Source organism: Trachemys scripta, chromosome 4 (assembly GCF_013100865.1).
Source record: "Trachemys scripta elegans isolate TJP31775 chromosome 4, CAS_Tse_1.0, whole genome shotgun sequence".
Lineage (NCBI taxonomy): Eukaryota > Metazoa > Chordata > Testudines > Emydidae > Trachemys > Trachemys scripta.
Window position 1 is genome coordinate 12,182,330 of NC_048301.1, and position 19,766 is coordinate 12,202,095.

Consider the following 19,766-nt stretch of genomic DNA (forward strand, 5'->3'; position numbering starts at 1 on the left):
CATAACAACTCTAACTCAGGAACCAACCCATGCAACAAACCTCGATGCCAACTCTGCCCACATATCTACACCAGCAACACCATCACTGGACCTAACCAGATCAGCTACAACATCACCGGTTCATTCACCTGCACGTCCACCAATGTTATATATGCCATCATATGCCAGCAATGCCCCTCTGCTATGTACATTGGCCAAACTGGACAGTCACTACGCAAGAGGATAAATGGACACAAGTCAGATATCAGGAATGGCAATATACAAAAACCTGTAGGAGAACACTTCAACCTCCCTGGCCACACAATAGCAGATGTTAAGGTAGCCATCTTACAGCAAAAAAACTTCAGGACCAGACTCCAAAGAGAAACTGCTGAGCTTCAGTTCATCTGCAAATTTGACACCATCAGATCAGGATTAAACAAAGACTGTGAATGGCTATCCAACTACAGAAACAGTTTCTCCTCCCTTGGTGTTCACACCTCAACTGCTAGCAGAGCACCTCACCCTCCCTGATTGAACTAACCTCGTTATCTCCACACTGATATATACCTGCTTCTGGAGATTTCCATTACTTGCATCTGAAGAAGTGAGGTTCTGACCCACGAAAGCTTATGCTCCCAGTACTTCTGTTAGTCTCAAAGGTGCCACAGGACCCTCTGTTGCTTTTTACAACTTTTAAAGAGTCTGGAAATGAGTCATTCCAGGTCCACTTTGAACCTTCATCCCCTAACCACACCCTGCCTATTCTAAACCCACTCACTTTCCCCTAAATACTCCACCCCTTAACCTTCCCCAAACTCCTGTTGTTTTTTCTAAGCTCCACTCCCCCACCCCCTCACACACACTACATCTTGTATTGCCAAAAGAACAGGCCAGATTCCCTTGAAGGTAAACAGGAGATGGGAGATGGGATGGTAGTAGGGAAAATAAAAACACGCTTGAAAGCTGGGGGTTGGAGAGAAAGTCCAGGGAAGGGATGGATCATGATAGCATAGAACATGGGAAGGAAAAGTGCTGAAGCAGACAAAAGGAGGGAGATGTGGGAGACTGGAGTGAAGGAGAACAGCCTGGAGAGGAGAATGGTACCTGCCTCCTGAATGGTGTCAGTCCTGTCTTTAAAGTAATGAGGGAAGATCCTGGATCGAGAATGAGAGACAGGGAGGGAGGTTTCAGGAGCAGTCCGGGGACTTAATTAGAGCTGAAGGGACAATGATGGCGCAGTCACAATGTTTCATCCGGCAGAGCTCAGCACAGCAGGAGAAGAGATAGCGAAGGGGAGGGGAGATACAGGCCTGGGATTGGGTGAGGCAGTCCCAACAGTGGGAGAGGGCAGCGGAAAGGCAGAGATCAAGGAATCGAAAAGGGAGGATGGAGAGTAGCAGAGGAGCGGGAGTGGCTGGTAAAATGGATGCCATGGAAGGGGCGAGGGTGAGCAATACTGGAGGCGATCATAAGGGGTGGGCTCAGAGGAAGGGCAGCAGTGCTTAATTTGAGCCCCGGCACTTCGAGGCTTGACAGTTCATAGCCCCGGCACCTCTGGGCTTGCCGCGTCAGTTACGAAAGTAAAAACATTGCTTGAGCCCCTTTCGTTACAAATTAAGCACTGAAGGGCAGCGCTGGCTCTTCAAGATTTAACTAAGTTCTCGTTGCACCAATATGGATCTTTTTAAACACCCCCCTCTCCCTGAACTGGGACAACAAGGACAAGTGCAGAGTCCTGCACTTAGGACAGAAGAATCCCATGCACTGCTACAGACTAGGGACCGAATGGCTAGGCAGCAGTTCTGCAGAAAAGGACCTAGGGGTTACAGTGGATGAGAAGCTGGATAGGAATCAACAGTGTGCCCTTGTTGCCAAGAAGGCTAATGGCATTTTGGGCTGTATAAGTAGGGGCATTGCCAGCAGATCTTGGGATGTGATCATTCCCCCCTATTCGGCATTGGTGAGGCCTCATCTGGAGTACTGTGTCCAGTTTTGGGCCCCACACTACAAGAAGGATGCTGAAAAATTGGAAAGAGTCCAGCGAAGGACAACAAAAATGATTAGGGGGCTGGAGGACATGACTTATGAGGAGAGGCTGAGGGAACTGGAATTGTTTAGTCTGCAGAAGAGAAGAATGAGGGGGGATTTGATAGCTGTTTTCAACTACCTGAAAGGGGGTTCCAAAGAGGATGGATCTAGACAGTTCTCAGTGGTGGCAGATGACAGAACAAGGAGTAATGGTTTCACGTTGTAGTGGGGGAGGTTTAGGTTGGATATTAGGAAAAACTTTTTCACTAGGAGGGTGGTGAAGCACTGGAATGGGTTACCTAGAGAGGTGGTGGAATCTCCTTCCTTAGAGGTTTTTAAGGTCAGGCTTGATGAACCCCTGTCTGGGATAATTTAGTTGGGGTTGGTCCTGCTTTGACCAGGGGGTTGGACTAGATGTCCTCCTGAGGTCCCTTCCAATCCTGATATTCGATGATTCTATGACTGCGAGGCACCCAGGGCTCAAGATTGTCTCTTTTCCCTTACGCTGTTCAGGAGCGTTAACAGCACCTCTTTGCAGAAGACACTGGGTTTCAATATGGGGGGGCTCAAATTGCTTGAATATAGTTTTAAATACATTATTATGGTCATTGTGTTACTTGTGCAGGACAGAGGCACCAAAATGAGCCTTTACACCATTGGTTATGATCACCAATAACAAGTAGTACTGGGATGTCGTGGAATGTTCCTCCTCCCCTGCACTTCAAGTTGTTCCAGCATACAGTTCTATCAAAAAAATCAATAATTATGCTCAGTTGCACAATGCACAGTGTTAATTGTCCATTGTGTCCCTGGGAAAGGGGGATACATTTTCCTGTTTCTCCTTATTTGCACCTGTAAGAAATGTACATAGATCTGTCTCCCAGGCAAAATTACAAAAGTGAAGAAAAATCAAGTACCACATCCTAACCCAGGCACACCATCTCACACCAAACCAGCCTGCATGCTAGCCTTCAGAGCGTGTGTACCTTCCGACTCCAGCCGGTCCAATCCGTAGGTGACAGCTGTGCTAATCCGCCTCACAGATGGAACAACAGTTCTCCTTACAGAAGATGCCATCAAAGCTGGGGTTGCCACGGTCGCAGTTCTGCTGGTCAGCTCCTCCACCTGCATTCTCATTCCAGCGAGGGTCTCTGAGGATTCGGGAAGAGCAGTGACTGCTTCCTCATCTGAGACAGTGACCAGGTCTGTTAAGACTACTGAAAACAGGAAGCATAAATACCCACCACGATAATTATTGCAGCATTAATACCAGTAATTATTAAAGAATTCATTCTTAAAGGGAGGCTTAACTTTAAACAAAAAGGAATTACTAAATTCCGTTATCATTTATGCACAAAGCTCTCTCTGTGAGATGGTGCAATGAATGAAACCCAGTACTCCCCGAGGGACAGCTCTCTGCGTGTGGGAGATCTCCTGCAACAAGCCTTCTGTTAGTTTTACTTTATGTTGCTTCTGGAGATGCCAGTCACTACACTGAGGCAAGATCGGAGCACTTCAAAGGCATAAATCAAGTTATGAACCAAGAGACAGATCTAATTGTTTATTGCAGAGATAAAATATTAGGGATGATAAATTTATAATTAAACCCTAGTAGCAAATTAATTACAGTGGGACTCTTAAAAAGGAGTCATTGTTTTTAGAAAGGAGTCATTTTTTTCCTACCAAACAACCTCACTCTGACCCAAACGGCAGTTTTCACACTGTAGAGCACCAAAGCAAAAGGAGACTCCCTGGCTAGATTTGCCATTGGTGGTGTTTCATTATAAGTGGTTTCTACTGTATTAACGCCTTGGCTGGATTTTTGGTTAGTTAGTTTTGCAGCACTAGCTTGGTGTGAAGGGGAACCTAGGCCGCGCTCTTTGCAAGGGTGACGGAGTTTCTCATGCAGTGGGTGTGCACTCCCTGGCTGATGCCAGGAGGAATTCTGGTTAAGTTAGCAAGGAGTCCTCCTGCAGCTCTATACCACCCCTAGGGCGTGCTTCTGGGGGAGCCAGAATCCAGCCCTAAAGGCTTTAGAAGGTCCATCAGGAAACTCAGTAGATACAGTAAAGAAAATCCCATCAAATGCCTGCCAAAGATAAAGCTCTTTCAATAATTCCCCACAACAAAAGGCTAGTAATTAGTCTCACATCCCTTTGGGCTCAGTCCCAAGGAAGGAGAGACTGTAGCCATATTGTCCAAGGAAGAGCTCCCAGCTGCGCTAGGGCAGGTGGGAGGAACATCCCTGCTCACTCTCCATCCTTCTCCACCCATTAGTTTGTGGGTGAGAGTATCAGGAGCAGAGTTCTTGCTCTTCCCCCTGCACCCAGAGCCACTACTGAGGCAGCACTAACACAGAAGACATGGGCAGTTCTTACATCCCTCTGCGCCCCTGTGTGGCTGCATTAGAGGAAGGCTAATCTGACACATCTGACTCCCATGAACTCTACCTCAGCTGCCTTTGATCTCCTTGCCCATAACACACTGCCAAGAGGCCTGCATACCCTGACATGTTTAAGAGGAGTGATGGCTAGGGAAGCAAGGACACAAACCACTTAGGGACTGGAAGACAAAGGCCAATGCCTCTGAAAAGAACTGGCAACCTGGGAGGAGCACAAGGATAGGGTGCTCCCTGAACCCTCACTCACAAAAGCCAACAGCCACCTTCTGCTCTAGCTGAAGTTTCTGGTGTCACTCTGCCCACACCCAAATCACCGTATTTAAACCTAGCTGTGGCTAAAGCATGTTATATGATGGTTGATTCTTGCTTGTGAGGAGACGAAAAATCAGTTCTGTTAGAGAACCAGGTTTTAATCTAGGTATCTACCAAGGTTAAAACCTGGTTCTCTAATATGATTGTAAACAGGGTTTTTTCCCCAGTCACAGTAGCAAGCCAAAAATATGTTACAACATAGTTTGGCCATAGCCAAATTACAAAATATTGTGATTTTTGTAGGGTAGACAGGACCCCAGAACAACCGAACCAATCCATGGAGAGGAGGAGAATACACCACAAATATTCTAGCAGGGCAAGCTTGTTTTGCAATGAGAATAGTGAGCTGATAGTGTGCAACAGGAGACATCTCAATTAAAGTTGTTTCTGGCACAGGAACAACAAGAGCAGTAATATTTTATTTATCCTAAAGAAAAAAGTAAAGCTTATAGATGAAATGAAAGCAGAAAACCCTACCTTCGGCATCTGGGGTTTTTGCAGTAGACAAATGAGTGGCAGTAAAGGCGACAGTAGTGGCTGAGTGTTCTGACTTTTTCGACAGCTGGGCTACACTAGAAACAGTCGGTATCAGGGTTGCCCCCTTGCTTTCTTCCTCTGTCACGCTTGCTTCGCTTGTGGTCTCGTGTACAGCAAAGCATGCTGGTGTCATGACTGGCAAGGTGGCATCAGTTTCTTGACTGGCTGTCATCGTCTCTTGGGTAACACCTATGGCAGTAACGTTTTTCAGCTTTGATTTTGAAAATTACCACCGACTTCTTGTATATTAATTGTGGAACTCCCTAGCCAAAAAAGTTACAAGAAATTTAAAGCAAAAAGGAAGAGGTAAAAGAAATATTGAATGGGAACAACTAAAGGGTTTGGTTTTTTCCCTATCCTATAAGGGTCCACTTCTGCCACCCTTACTCCACATGGAGCTCCCTTCAGATAAATGCAACTAATAACTAAATAAGGCCTTGAGCCTGCAATGAGCTCTGTGAGGTGCTCAGAGTAGGACTAGAACCTAAAGCACTCTTCAGTGTGAATGAACTTGGCTGAATCAGGCCCTAAGTGATTAGTAAAAGATCAATAATCAGCTCTCAAAAATGTATTAAACCCCCCCAATTCTGGAAAAAATATCTTAAAATAAAACAAAACACACCACCGCAGGTATTTTTACACATTACTAGGTCTATTATTTGGGATAATCCACAGAGCAATAAACAAAGGGAACCAGTTTAGAGCAATAATTCATTGTGACTACAGAATATAATTAAGTCTACGCTTTTGTCACGGAGGTCACGGAACTCATGGAATCCGTGACTTCCAGAGACCTCTGTGACTTCAGCCCGCGGTGGCTCAGATCCCCCGGGGGCCCCACCACCAGCAGCAGCTGGGAACTGCGGGGTACCCCCGCCGCCTGTGGGGCCCCAGAGCTCCAAGCTGCCAGGAGTGGTGGGGGTACCCCACAGCTGCTGGCCACTGTGAGCAGTGGGGATACCCCGCAGCTCCCGGGCGACAGGGGTAGCCCGCAGCTCCCAGCCACCACAGGCGGTGGGGCCACCAGGAGCTCTGAGCCGCCGCGGGCAGGGGGTACCCTGGAGATCCCGGCCACCGTGGGCAATGGGGCCCTCTGGAGATTTGAGCCACTGCCAGCAGGGGGTACCCCACAGCTCCCAGCTGCTACAGGCAGCAGGGGCCCCTGGATCTCCTAGCCACAGGTGGTGGGAGACCCTGGAGCTCTGAGCCCCCACAGGTGGTAGGGGCCTCCTGAACTCCAAGCCAGGGCCCCTGCAGCTGCTGCGGGTGTTGTCGGGACTCCACAGCTCCCCATTTTGTCACGCATATTTTCAGAAAAAGTCACGGTCAGGTCACAGGCTTCTGTGAATTTTTCTCTATTGCCCGTGACCTGTCGGTGACTTTTACTAAAAATATGTGTGACAAAATCTTAGTCTTAAACATAATGGATTAACAAACTCCTGTAAAAACAATGAGGATACAGACTAATGCGGCTACCCCACTGATACTAAACTCCTGTAAAAGCAGAATCAAAACACAAACATTGTCTTTGTTTTGTTTTCCAGGCGCAGAGGTGGGGTGTCAAGTTTTTTGCACATCTTGAGGTGGGAAGACTGAGTTTGTACAGGACTTATCACAATGTGGTCCTACCCCATGACTAGGGTTTCTAGGCACTACGGTAATACTAAGAAATAAAATAACAACAACAAATAATAGCAGCAACATCCACTGTTCATTGCATGAAAAAGCACCATTGCACTGTTCCATGGAAGGAATCGGTTTTCTTTCTCATTTTCAGTTTCGTATGGTTTAAAATACACTCCCACCTCAGTGACATATTGGTTTTTCTGTCTAGTTCCTCTTGAATATAAATACTACAGCTGTGAGGAACTGCTATGCACAGACCCAAGGAAGGATAGACTACCTCTGTGCAATCCTTGCCCAGGCAGTTTTCCCAATGTGACTCAATTCTAACCTATAACCAGAGCCTCTGCAAGCTCACAAAAACTGCCAATGAATCGGAGCCAGAACACAGAATTTTGAGCTGTCTGCAAACTTCCTGAACAGCAACAATTGCTCCAGGACGAAGAGGCTGAAGGTCAACAACTCTTCCATTCCCACATTATCTAAGACAACCTCAGTGGCTCCAGGCCCTCCATTACCTGCTCTTGCTGTTCCAGTGGAATCATTGCACTGAGCCTTCAGATTCTCCAAAGTCACAGGCTACAGACAAAACTGACTACAGAAACATTTGTACCTGGCTTGAAGATGCTTCACGGTGTTCACACCCACAGCACTTGAGTTTAAGTTTACAGCCATCACACAATTTAAAGACAGGTACGACCCCAGAAGACAGCTGGAGTTGCACTTGCTTACGCCAGGGCTGAATTTGGCCCATAGACTGAATGGCGCCAGTAGAAGCTCTGAAGTTCCTACCTTATGGAACAGTGAATGCAGAAATACACAAACACACATAAATCCCCATACACTAAAGGGACAGTGTCAACTTGAATTTTTTACTAACAAACCCCCCCCCCACCCAAGTTTTGATAGTATATAAATGGTGTTCTATGCACAGAAATTTTTTAAAGTCTCCTTAAAACAGTTTTTATATTTCTTTTTTCTTTCTCCTCCCCCAGTGATGGTTATATCGAGAGAAAATTCATCAGACACTCGGGCACAGCTCTAATCCTCATGTGTCCATCTGCTTCTGCCTTTTCAGTTTCAACTTTGCTGCTTCTGTTGCTGGTAAACATTCTCTCCCCAGGGCATGAGGTAGAGCATACATATCAGCTCAGTGCATGAGAGTGATCTCACCTCAGTGTGGGAGGCTTGAACTGATCATCAACAAAAGAGTGAAACTGGTTGGACATTAGGAAAAACTTCCTAACTGTCAGGGTGGTTAAGCACTGGAATAAATTGGAAGAAAGTTGTGGAATCTCCATCATTGGAGATTTTTAAGAGCAGGTCAGACAAATGCCTGTCAGGGATGGTTTAGATAATACTTAGGCCTGCCATGACTGCAGGGGATTGGACTAGATGACCTCCCTTTCAGTTCTACGATTCTATGATTATACACGAGGTGCTGTCAAAAGCTCAAAATGCACAGAAAAAGTATATTTAGTCATTTCATTCATTTCTAGCAATCTTAGCTGTTACTCATAGTTACAGCAGGCACAAAAATGTATAACAACATCCCTTTAAACATTTATACTGCAGATTCAGGTTAGCCTCTAGCTATAAATCAAAGCTATCTTTGTTCGCTTTTGTTCTTTGATTTTAAGGAGACAAATCAATAACAAAGGTGCTTCTCCCAATACCCATGTTGGAGAGCAAGTGTAGGTTTTTATTTCAATGTGGGTAGTCAAGTTACCTTTTAATGAATTTCCCAGGGTAAGGAAGATATTGGATTTTGTGTCCGTCATAGTAACAGTCTCTGGCAATGACAAGGAGACACTTTTCCTATCATCCATTGTGACTGGTTCTGTATTTTCCTTTGTGTTTATAGCAGTCACTTCAGCTTCTGCCAAGGGACTTGTGAGATAAACAGAAGTTTGGCCAGCGGAAACTGTTGGCATCACCTTCCCCTGCACGGACACCTGTGCTGGCCCAGTGTACATGTTTTTTTCTAGTTTCACGGTTGTTGCATATGCAGAAGCTGTAAACGGCATGCCTCTTTTCACATCATCTTCATCATCCTCTCCTCCCGTTGTCCAAGGAGGTTCCGCTATCACATCGTTCTGTTTTTCCTCCTCATGCTTTGAGCCTCTTACCTGACTTATAGTTCCTAATTTTGTATCATCCCAATCATCACTCAGTATAGAGACGGCTGGAGCGCCTGTGACAGCACTAGCTGCCACTCGCAAGCTTCCTTGGCTGCTGTCCGTTTTTGTTTCCAAATTTAGGGAGGCATCAGTGGATACAAATGTCTGTTTCACAGTGAGGGCAGAGGCACGGGCATCTGTCAACTGCCAAGGGCTCCCTACATTTGGCTTCAGTGTTCCAGGCTCAGAATCAGCTGTTTGTTGAGCCAAAAGTAAAGGGCTTGTGGGGTAGTCACTCACCACTTCTAAGTTTTGGGTTCTGGGGTGCAGAGTTGGCAATTCTTCATTGCTAAGCTGGGGTGTAGCTGAGAGGTCGGAACTACCATCTGCCTTCTTCCCTCCTTCTATAGCATCCATCCTAAAAAAGTGCGTATCCAGGTCGCTAATAAAACTATGTCCGGCCTCTGTGCTACCCCCTACTGTCGTCTTGGACACAGAACTACTGAGTACATCAGCCTCAATGTCCGGATTGAGAGTAGTCAAAGCTGTAGTTAGCATGGCCTTCAGTAGCCCATTTTCACTCGACTCTTTGCTTGAGCCAGTGGGACTGAACTCACTGTCATCTGCCACAACCATTGACCCTGTAGGGGGGTAAACATCGAGGCTCTGACTGCCTATGAAAAGATTATCACTAAGACTTGTGTGCTGCGTTTCTCCTTTAGCAGTGAAGATCTTGTTTAATGAAGTCCCAGATGGCTCTGTTGACACTCCAGATGGCTCTTCTGAGACAGCAACACTGGTCGATTGCTCAGAAGGGCCTACGTTATTTTCCAAGCTTTGCATGCTCATCCTCTTGTCTTCTAGCCCATTCCCTGCCAGTGCAGTTTGTTGGACCCGTACTGTGTCTTTCTCCGGTTTCTGAAAGGTTAGACATTGCAGGCTGGTGGAGCTGAGCAGAATGCTGCATAGGACCATGCAAATGTGAAATCTTATTGATCTGCTCATATCGGAAGAAAGATGTGCCCAGAAATTTGCAGAGTTGATCATTTCAGAAAGTGAGTCCTAGGAAAAGAAAAACACAAATATACAAATATGTCACTTTTACATGCTTCAAATGAACACTTTAAATTAAGATAAATGCAGGTAAGTGGGTCACCTTGACAATGGGACAGGTTAATAGTCTCTAAGGTAATTTGTGGTGAGGATGCCAGTCAGGAACTGCCACTACTTTTTTTCCATCCCTGCTATAAACACAACCTATTTCACTCATTCCTGCTGCATTCTGGGTTTCATTTTATTTCTGTGTGCTCTAGTACCTAGAGACATATACTCCTGAGTTCTCAGCCACTTTTGACATTGACACGTTCAGCATAGCTCACAGGGTTTGATGAAGATTAACCAATTGGGCCCTGATCCAGCAAAGGACGCAAGTATGTGTGTAATATTAAGCATGTCAGTAACTCCACCTACGTCAGTGGAACTGTTCCCATGCTTAAAATTATGTACATACTTATGTGCTTTGCTTGGTCAGGCCTTAATGTATCTCAACCACTTTGAAGATATAAAATGCTACCTCAATGCTCTCCCAGTGGTGAAATATACTCTGAATATCTGGTTACAAAAATTCCTGCAGACTATCAGGCAACATGTGTATGTATGTATACACATGCCCACCATGCTGTGTGATAGAAGAGTAATCCTAATATGATCTATTGAAATATAGAAATGTTATATACACACAATAGGCAGAGCAGGTAATGCTGCCTATTTTGAAGGTTGCCAGACACTTCCCTTTATCAGACTTGTTTTCAGCCACTTATAACTTTGCCAAATTTTAACCATTTGGGCTGAAATTTTACATGCCATGTCTGCCTCAAGTTGAATTTTTGGGGAAAATTTCAGCCTAAATGGTTCTGCTGTTTCCGAGAATGAGGGGAAAATGCATTGTTTTCCCCATGTTAAAAACACTCTGTTGGCTTTTTCTTTGAGAAGCTCTAGCACTCCGAGGCTTTGGAGCAGGAACGTGAAATACAGCAGGAATTGGCCTGTGTGTCAGAGATGTGCTTTTTGCTGGCCCCGTAAAAATCCACCCTAATTTGGCCAAGTTAGAAGTGTTTGAAAAAAAATTGCAATTTGTATAAGCTCAATAGAGACTCATTGTATTTTAGGTGCTAAAATCTCTAAAGACTCTGTCCTCACTGAGCACACTAGCCTCTCTCAGCTCGTACGGTTGACCAGACTGTACATGGTGGGACATCCCCACAGAATGAGTAAGCATGCTCCCTCCAGCCCGGGGCCACAGGGGCAAAGCTGAACTTCCCCTGTCATGGGTGATCCCAGCAGGGTTGCGGGAACAATTTTTATAGTGGGGGTGCTGACGATGGAAACCATCTATTTTGTGTTTGTTATTACTACTTCAAGCCAGGGGGTGAGGCTGCACCCCCAACATCCCTTGTTCCAGCACCACTGGCTCCAGGCCAGAATGGGGCCAGGCACTGGAATAGACAGCAGGGAACCTCTCTCTCCTGAGATCTCAGTGATCCTGGCTCCCATGCGGCAAGGAGGAAAAGGTGCCTGATTCAAATGCAGAGACTGGACACGAGGCAGCCTCAGGACGGGGAAGAGTAGATTGGGAAAAGGAGTCTGGTGATACGTGGACTGGAGGTGGGCAGGGAGAGAAACTGGAAGTGGCGGGGCAAGGAGACTGCAACTGGGAGATGGGTGGAGGGGAGGCTGTGACTGGATAAGCAAGAAGGCTGGGGTTCTGTGGAAAAAAGTTTTCAACTAGCAATAATCACACCTCAGATTAACCTCATTGGCTATGATACTGCCACTGCACAAGGCTAGTCATGGAATTATCATAATGCATACACCCAAGGGAAATGCATGAAGATTGCACAGACACCCCTAGCTCTGGCATTTCCTAACTTTTGAGTGATTGACTTTACAACCTTAGTCATGTTCTTTTAACATAGTATTTTGTGGTTTTATACATTAAAAAATACAGACACACTTGTACATATGTATATAAAATGGCTAGGCAGTTGGTGGCTGTGCTGAGATAGCTGCTTATTATACTAGATTGGACTGTTACCTTGTGTTCCCTCCTCTCTCTGTTTGTTGCATCCATCTATTGTATATCATCACATGCTAAGCTCTTAGGGGCAGGGACTGTATTTTTGTGTACAGTATAACAGAGCCCTGACTGGGGTGGATAGGTGTTACCACAAGGCAAATATATAATAACAGTACTCAGGCCTGGTCTACACTACGAGTTTAGGTCGAATTTAGCAGCGTTAAATTGAATTAAGCCTGGACACGTCCACACGACGAAGCCCTTTTTTTCGACTTAAAGGGCCCTTTAAACCGGTTTCTTTACTCCACCTCCGACGAGGGGATTAGCGCAATCGGCCTTTGCAGGTTGGATTTGGGGTAGTGTGGATGGAATTCGACGTTATTGGCCTCCGGGAGCTATCCCACAGTGCTTCATTGTGACCGCTCTGGACAGCACTCTCAACTCAGATGCACTGACCAGGTAGACAGGAAAAGCCCCGCAAACTTTTGAATTTCATTTCCTGTTTGCCCAGCGTGGAGAGCACAGGTGACCACGCAGAGCTCATCAGCACAGGTAACCATGATGGAGTCCCAGGATCGCAAAAGAGCTCCAGCATGGACCGAACGGGAGGTACGGGATCTGCTCGCCATATGGGGAGACGAATCAGTGCTAGCTGAACTCCGTAGCAATAAACTAAATGGCAAAATATTAGAAAAAGTCTCAAAGACCATGAAGGACAGAGGCCATAACAGGGACCCACAACAGTGCCGCGTGAAAATTAAGGAGCTAAGGCAAGCCTACCACAAAGCCAGAGAGGCAAACGGAAGGTCCGGGGGAGAGCCGCAAACATGCCACTTCTACGCAGAGCTGCATGCCATGCTAGGGGGTGCAGCCACCACTACCCCAATCATGTGCTTTGACTCCATCAATGGAGAATCACGCAACAGGGAAGCGGGTTCGGGGTACGAGGAAGATGATGATGAAGACAATGAAGATAGCTCACAGCAAGGAAGCGGAGAAACCGGTTTCCCCAACAGCCAGGATATGTTTATCATATGTTTATCACCCTGGACCTGGAACCAGTAACCCCCGAACTCACCTAAGGCGTGCTCCCAGACACTGAGGGCACACAAGGGACCTCGGGTGAGTGTACCTTTGTAAATATTACACATGGTTTAAAAGCAAGCATGTGTAACCCTTCTGCCCATCTAAGTTGGCAGCAACAAGTTGCCGGGTTCTGTATCTAGGGGTTCTGTTTCAATAACAGAATGCAAAACCGGCTCGAGCCCCCACCCAGTGACCTGGGACAATTACATACCATCCCCCGGGCGCCTCTAGGAGGCAATACTTCCCCTCTTGCAAGCACGGAGTCTGAGTGTAGCAGAAAATGTTTAATAACACGAGGTAAACGACATCAGCATTAAATTGGAAAAAACACCACAAACAGGATTCATAACACAAACCATGAGCAAAAGACCCACCCCAGCAAATTGGACCGTGTCCTTTTCCCTTTGGTTCTTGAATCCAGCAACCCAAAAATCACCCAGAGTCTCCAAAGTCCAACACCCCCAAAGTCTCTTGGGTCCAGCAACCACCCGAAGTCCCAAAAGTCCAACAACCCCCAAAGGATCTGTCCCTGGTCAGTGCAGTCGTAATACACCATTTACTGCCAAAAGGCAAGGAGCTGCTGCGGTATAGCAATGCAGTACCACGTCTGCCGGCACCCAGATAGCCGATGATGGCTACCAGTCATACTGCACCATCTACTGCCAAAAGGCAATTAGCTGCTGCTGTGTAGCAATGCAGTACCACGTCTGCTGGCACCCAGTGGACATATGGTGACGGTGAGCTGAGCTGATCTGAGCAGGCTCCATGCTTGCCATGGTATGTTGTCTGCACAGGTAACCCAGGTAAAAAGACGCGAATCGATTGTCTGCCATTGCTCTGACGGAGGGGGAGGGGCCTTGTCGACATGTACCCAGAACCCCCACGACACTGTTTTTGCATCATCAGGCATTGGGATCTCAACCCAGAATTCCAATGGGCGGCGGAGACTGCGGGAACTGTGGGATAGCTACTCACAGTGCAACGCTCCGGAAGTCGACGCTAGCCTCGGTACTGTGGATGCGGTCCGCCGACTTAATGCACTTAGAGCATTTTATGTGGGGACACACACAATTGACTGTATAAAACTGATTTCTATAAAACCAGCTTCTATAAATTCGACCTAATTTCGTAGTGTAGATATACCCTCACAGTCCACCAAACGGAAAAGTAAAAAAACTGTTAAAAACTAGTTAAGGATTCTTAAGTGCATAGACCACTAACACAACCATTAAAAAGCCAGGAAATTACTAGTTAAATTCTTAGTCTACCTTTGCAATATTACAACCATGATTGTCTTCTTCACTTTACCTCACCCACATCCACCACCACAAAACACATGCCTCTCCCTTCCTCCCACCCACACTCCTATAAGGATGTTTAAAACAATCAAGGAAAGTGAAGTGATTCTAGGGTCTACTCTAAAACATTCCTTGAAAGCCAATACTGACAACTATACAAGAGTAACCTTACAGATCTTACGGTATTCTGAAGCGGGCATTTTTAATTTTAGAAAGGATACTTATTACCAACCCCCAACATCCAAAATCATGAGATTGCCTTACAATTCATGAGGGCTTTTTTAATAATATATTTGGAGATCTTTTTATTTGCCTTCTGGTTTTTGAGCCTCTAGGGTACACTCATCACATTTTCAAGCTTTTCTTTGCACACATGAGGGCTAAAAACTGTTTTATTTTAATTAAACAATTTTTTTTAGGTTCTTACGTATTCACATGACTCAGGAGCTAGTGCTTTAAGTGAAACATCAAATATCATGAGGCCTGTGATAAAAATCACAAGAATTGACAACGCTGCTGAATCCTCACTTTTCTCTTTTCACTGCACCTTTTCTTGCTGTCTGGATTGCAAAACACCTTTCCTGTTCAAAATCTGAGGCCTGGGAATGTTCTAATCTAATCGCTAATCTAGCAATCTAATCCCTTAGTGCTTTCCAATGACTAAAAGATGCACAGAAGTATATCGTGTAAATTAAAAAATCAATAATGCCTAATGGAAGGTGTCTGCCTTTCTGTATGAATACAGATTATTTTCACCTCATTCCCCCCAGGGCTTGCCAGCTAAGATTACTTGGAGATTGTGGAACAGTCCTTTCAAAAGATTTTTTAAAGGAAATTTGACTCAAAATGCAGTGTTTGTAAATGAACACATAAATAAGATATAGAAATATTTCTGTGGCATATAAAAAAGTTCAATGGAAATAATTTTAGGGGGGAAAAAAATCAAACAAATCTTCCCTAACAATGCTTGACACTCAAGCTTTGCATTCATGCAAGAGAACCCAGAGATGAAACGGACTAGAAACCAACTGCAAAGGTATTTTTAGTGTGCTCCCTGCAAGAAATTCAGAAAGCGAATATACCACAATAGCAAAAAGCAAATTAGATTTGTAAATTGTTTTTCAAATGTAACCCTCTCAACCTATGTCTACACTATGAGCGAGGGATGTGATTTCCTACTCATGGACACACACTCATGCTGTCTCTCCTCAAGTTAGTGCGAGTATAAATAGCACCCGTAGCCATGGCGAAGGCACAGCTTGAGCTGTGCTGAGTACAAACCTGTGGAGAGTATGTACTAGGCACAGCTCAGCTCAGCTCAGCCTCTCCTGCTGCTACCCATGCTACCACGGCTACGCTGCTATTTGTACTCGCGCTAGCTTGCGCAAATACGTTTCTACAAGCAGGAGAATCACACCTCTAGCTCGCAGTGTAGACATAGCCTAATGCACTCTTTGTAAAACAGGTAAGGGAAGGTGTGGGGGTGGGTTTAATATATATCTTTTCATCTGTGTCCCTCAAATTAATTATATCATTTTTACAGGTATAACTCTTAAAGTATTTATTTACTTAAGAACATAAGAACGGCCATACTGGGTCAGACCAATTATCCATCTAGCCCAGTATCCTGTCTTCTGACAGTGGCCAATGCCAGGTGCTTCAGGGGGAATGGACAGAACCCGCAATCATTGAATGATCCAGCAAGTGGAAGTATTAAAGTGAAGTGTGGGGGGGTGTTCTGCTCCCCCTTTCCACCACCACCACTAATAGCACGTAACTGGTTGATATGCAGTACTTGCTTAGTAGTATCATAATCTGCATTACAGAAGTACACAGAGGTCCCAGCTGAGGCTTGTTGTGCTAGATACAATACATAGACAGTGAGAGACAGTGCCCCTTACCTGAAAAAGCTTACAATCTCAATAGACAAGGCAGACAAAGCGTAGAAGACAAGAAGTATTATCGTCACCACTTTACAAACGGGAACAGAGACACAGAGAGTTTGATGTGCCCAAGTCACACATGAAGTCTGGGACAGCCAGGAATTTAACTTAGATCTCTTGACTTGAACAGGGCTCTGTTGCAGGCACAGCGGCACAGAGCTCATTGCAGGATTGGGGCCTAAGAAGTTGTTAATGACAGCAAGGACCTATTTCAAAGAAGATTAAGCAAAACTTAAGGGCCTAATTTAGTTTAAAAAAAAAAAAAAAAAAAAAAAAAGGATGGATTGGATTTTGCATCTAAGAAGCGTTACAAGTATCCCCCTGGCTATCCTCTTAAATAAAATAATATAATGTATTAAATAAATTAACAGTGGAAAGCTTAAAGCAAAGCCGATTCAGGTCTTAACTAGTAATCAACTGCAAAGTAGTTCATTATTTGTGCTGCACTGAGCCATGGATCTGTTTGCACCTATCTATTCTCTTTTCTGGCTGTTGTAGGGTCCGTGTATCCTACAAACATGTTGAGTCAGGGGACCCATGTATAATTTGGTTAAAGTTTGCATTGTTCATTAGGACCTAACCACATCCCCATAACTGGACTAAAATAAAGGCTTCTTGTTCGCAGGGTAGAAGAATACACTAGAAGAATTTTTCCAAGGCCCACAAACACTTTTAATGTCCTCAAGTCTTGCCAAAAATATCCCCTTTAGGCTAACACCTTCCAGGAGAAAGGAATTTAGAGGGGGAATCAAAATCAGGCTCCTTGTGGAAAGCTAGTTACAGCCTCGACTATGAAGTCACTGCTGGTGTTTCATCCTACAGGAATCAGGGGGTTAAAACAGTCCAGCATTGCTGAGCAACACAGCTAGTCTGGAGGGAAAACCCAGCTCTTCTCTTTGAAGAGGCACTGGTGGACCATCATAACAGAGAAATCACTCTTGGAGGCAGCGGGGCAGTGTAAAATGAAAGGTTTATATCAGTTGGCCTGGAAGAAAAAGGAAAGGAAGCAGGAGGGGACTGATCATAGCAAGGAAATGAGCTGAGGGAGGGGCGTGCTCTAGTGATCTGGGAATACAACTAGAAGCCAGGAACTCCAGAGTTCTGATCCTGAAACTGACTTCATCTCTAGCCTTGGGTGAGTCACTAAGCTGAAAAATGTAAGCAATGTCAGGAGCTCTCCTGTAAACAGGCCACCAGCTGAGGCACTGTTTTAAGAACAGTGTTGATTAGGCTTTCTCTGAGCCAGGCTACAGCACCGGCCCTGCGGTGTGAAGGCAATTATCACAGCTGACTAAAATGGATTTTTTTCTCATAAGTGAATCTCAATACGCGAAGAGTCAATTATTTTGTTTAAGAGTGATGGCAGGTTCTGAGTTACCATTGTCAGGAAGTTCTTATTTTATACTGAGATTCAGCTTTGAGAAAGTCCCATCCCTCAAATACAACAGTTACTGTCACACAGCAGGGCTGAGGATGGCAGGTGGGGAGTGAAGATAACAGATGACTTCCCCATTCAAGAAAGTCACCCACTGCATAGCCAAAGAGCTGGTGGATGTGTGCAACAAACAGCAAATAGTGGTCAGAGAATCACAGAAGCTAATGACAGAAAAGACCTATTAGGGCATCAAAGCTTATCCCCTGCTACCGCAGAATTGTTCCCTACTATATATTTTACAGAACTTTGTCCAGTCTAATTTAATATATCTCAACTGATAGGGTTTCCATGGAAAACTATCCTCTCTGCTATCTTCTGGCCTTTGGTAAGTTCTGACCATATTTTCCAATTGCAAACACTCTGACAGGGGATGTGCATCAAGCTTTTAGACACCTGAATAAATACAATTGCTCTGATGGTCCATCTTCCACGTCTCAAGCTTACGCTTGTGCTCTGAAGTTACTGAAGTGACTGCATGTGTCGTGTAGAAAAAGCACAAGAGGATTAACAGGTCATCCACTTCAGACAAATCATTGGATGACCTTTGTGGTACACAGCTCTCCACATCTCTGAGTGCAAGCTTGATTATACCAGCTTTGCCCAGCTGAATGGTCCCATACGTGTTCAGCAGGGCGATTCATCTGCTGGTTGGTAAAAAGAATACGAGAAAAACGCTGGAACTCCTCAATATAAATATGAAAATATGTGCAAAACACACAGTAGAGTCATTGCCAGCTATCAAATTCCTTAACACTGGAGTGCTAATGCACACTGCCCCCAAGGCTTTACCCATTATGATGGACACAAAAGTCAAGGGATTATACATATCAGTGGTCTGACATTACAGACTTCTAACTCTTGCCATATTTTTATGGACAAATTCCTGTATTTCTCCTCATGCTAAATTATTGCCAGTTCAGTCTTCCAATACAGCACACATCTGAACACTTTTCATTCCCAGTTAGTTCAGATAAACAAACCTTAACCAGCTAGAACTATCTGGCCTGCTCTCACAGCTGACAGCTTCCAGCCAAATCTCAAGGAATAAGACAGGTTTAAAAAAAGGAGCCAATAACAAACATGCCCATCAGATTCAGCAAGAGGGTGGAACAAGACTCTATCATTCTGCCACTCCATATGCAATCTACTGCATCCCCATGGATAAGTTCACTACAGCATCAAACATGTATCAAGAAGCCAAAATATCTTTAGTTTTCCAAGAAACAAACTATGTTATTTACCAGTTCTATGCAGGCATCTGCCCTAAAAAGGATGAAAGACCAAGCAAAACAGAACCTCCATATCAGTCATCTATCTCCGCTACAATGGTCCAGGACGGAGACATCTTGACCCTCCCTTCTCATATTTCCTAGGGTCATTTGTGATTTTTAAATGTATATTTTATTGCAGTTTTTGTCTTTTTAAAAGAAATGGAAAAATAAAAGGAAAACAGCACAGTATGTCTCATATGGTATTCTCAAACAGTTAGTAATAATATCTTGCTTTGTCAGTGACTACATATGATGTTTAGATATTTATCTATATAAATCCTTAGTTATCTCTGTATATCTATATACAGATAGACAGACAAATATGCAGGGCAACTTCCACACCTCTTCTTGAAGCTTCACTCTAACAGCTATGTGCTGTGTGCTTTCTGCTTCAGGGATCCTCTCTCTTTCTTCATTTCAGAGTCATCATTCTGATCACTCTGCTTTTCGGGGTCTCTCCAGGAGTGCTGCTGCACCCCCTGGCTTGAAGTAGCAATAACAAACACCAAATGTGTGGTTTCCATGGTTTCTATCAACAACACCCCCACTATAAAAATTGTTCCAGTGTCCCTGGGTCTCTTCACCACACACACCTCCCTATTCTTGCAGGTCACTCCCCTAACATGGCCCCTGTCAACTGATGGGCTCTCTCTC

General features: G+C 44.9%; 1 protein-coding gene and 1 pseudogene across 2 annotated transcripts in view; both read right to left on the minus strand.

Annotated features, from left to right (window-relative positions):
* Window positions 1–19,766, minus strand: part of ARMH4 (armadillo like helical domain containing 4) — a 112,474-nt gene that overhangs the window by 90,303 nt on the left and 2,405 nt on the right. Inside the window, exons 2-4 of one of the 2 annotated variants that reach the window (XM_034768911.1) lie at window positions 8,613–10,065; window positions 5,201–5,449; window positions 2,997–3,224 (exon numbers count right to left, since the gene is read on the minus strand). In XM_034768911.1, coding sequence (XP_034624802.1) covers window positions 2,997–3,224; window positions 5,201–5,449; window positions 8,613–10,050 — 1,915 coding nt within the window. In that variant the 5' untranslated portion in view covers window positions 10,051–10,065. Of the gene's footprint in view, window positions 1–2,996; window positions 3,228–5,200; window positions 5,450–8,612; window positions 10,066–19,766 lie in introns of both variants that reach the window. The other variant, XM_034768910.1, reaches the window with a different exon arrangement.
* On the minus strand, window positions 11,764–11,848 carry LOC117877494 (annotated as a pseudogene).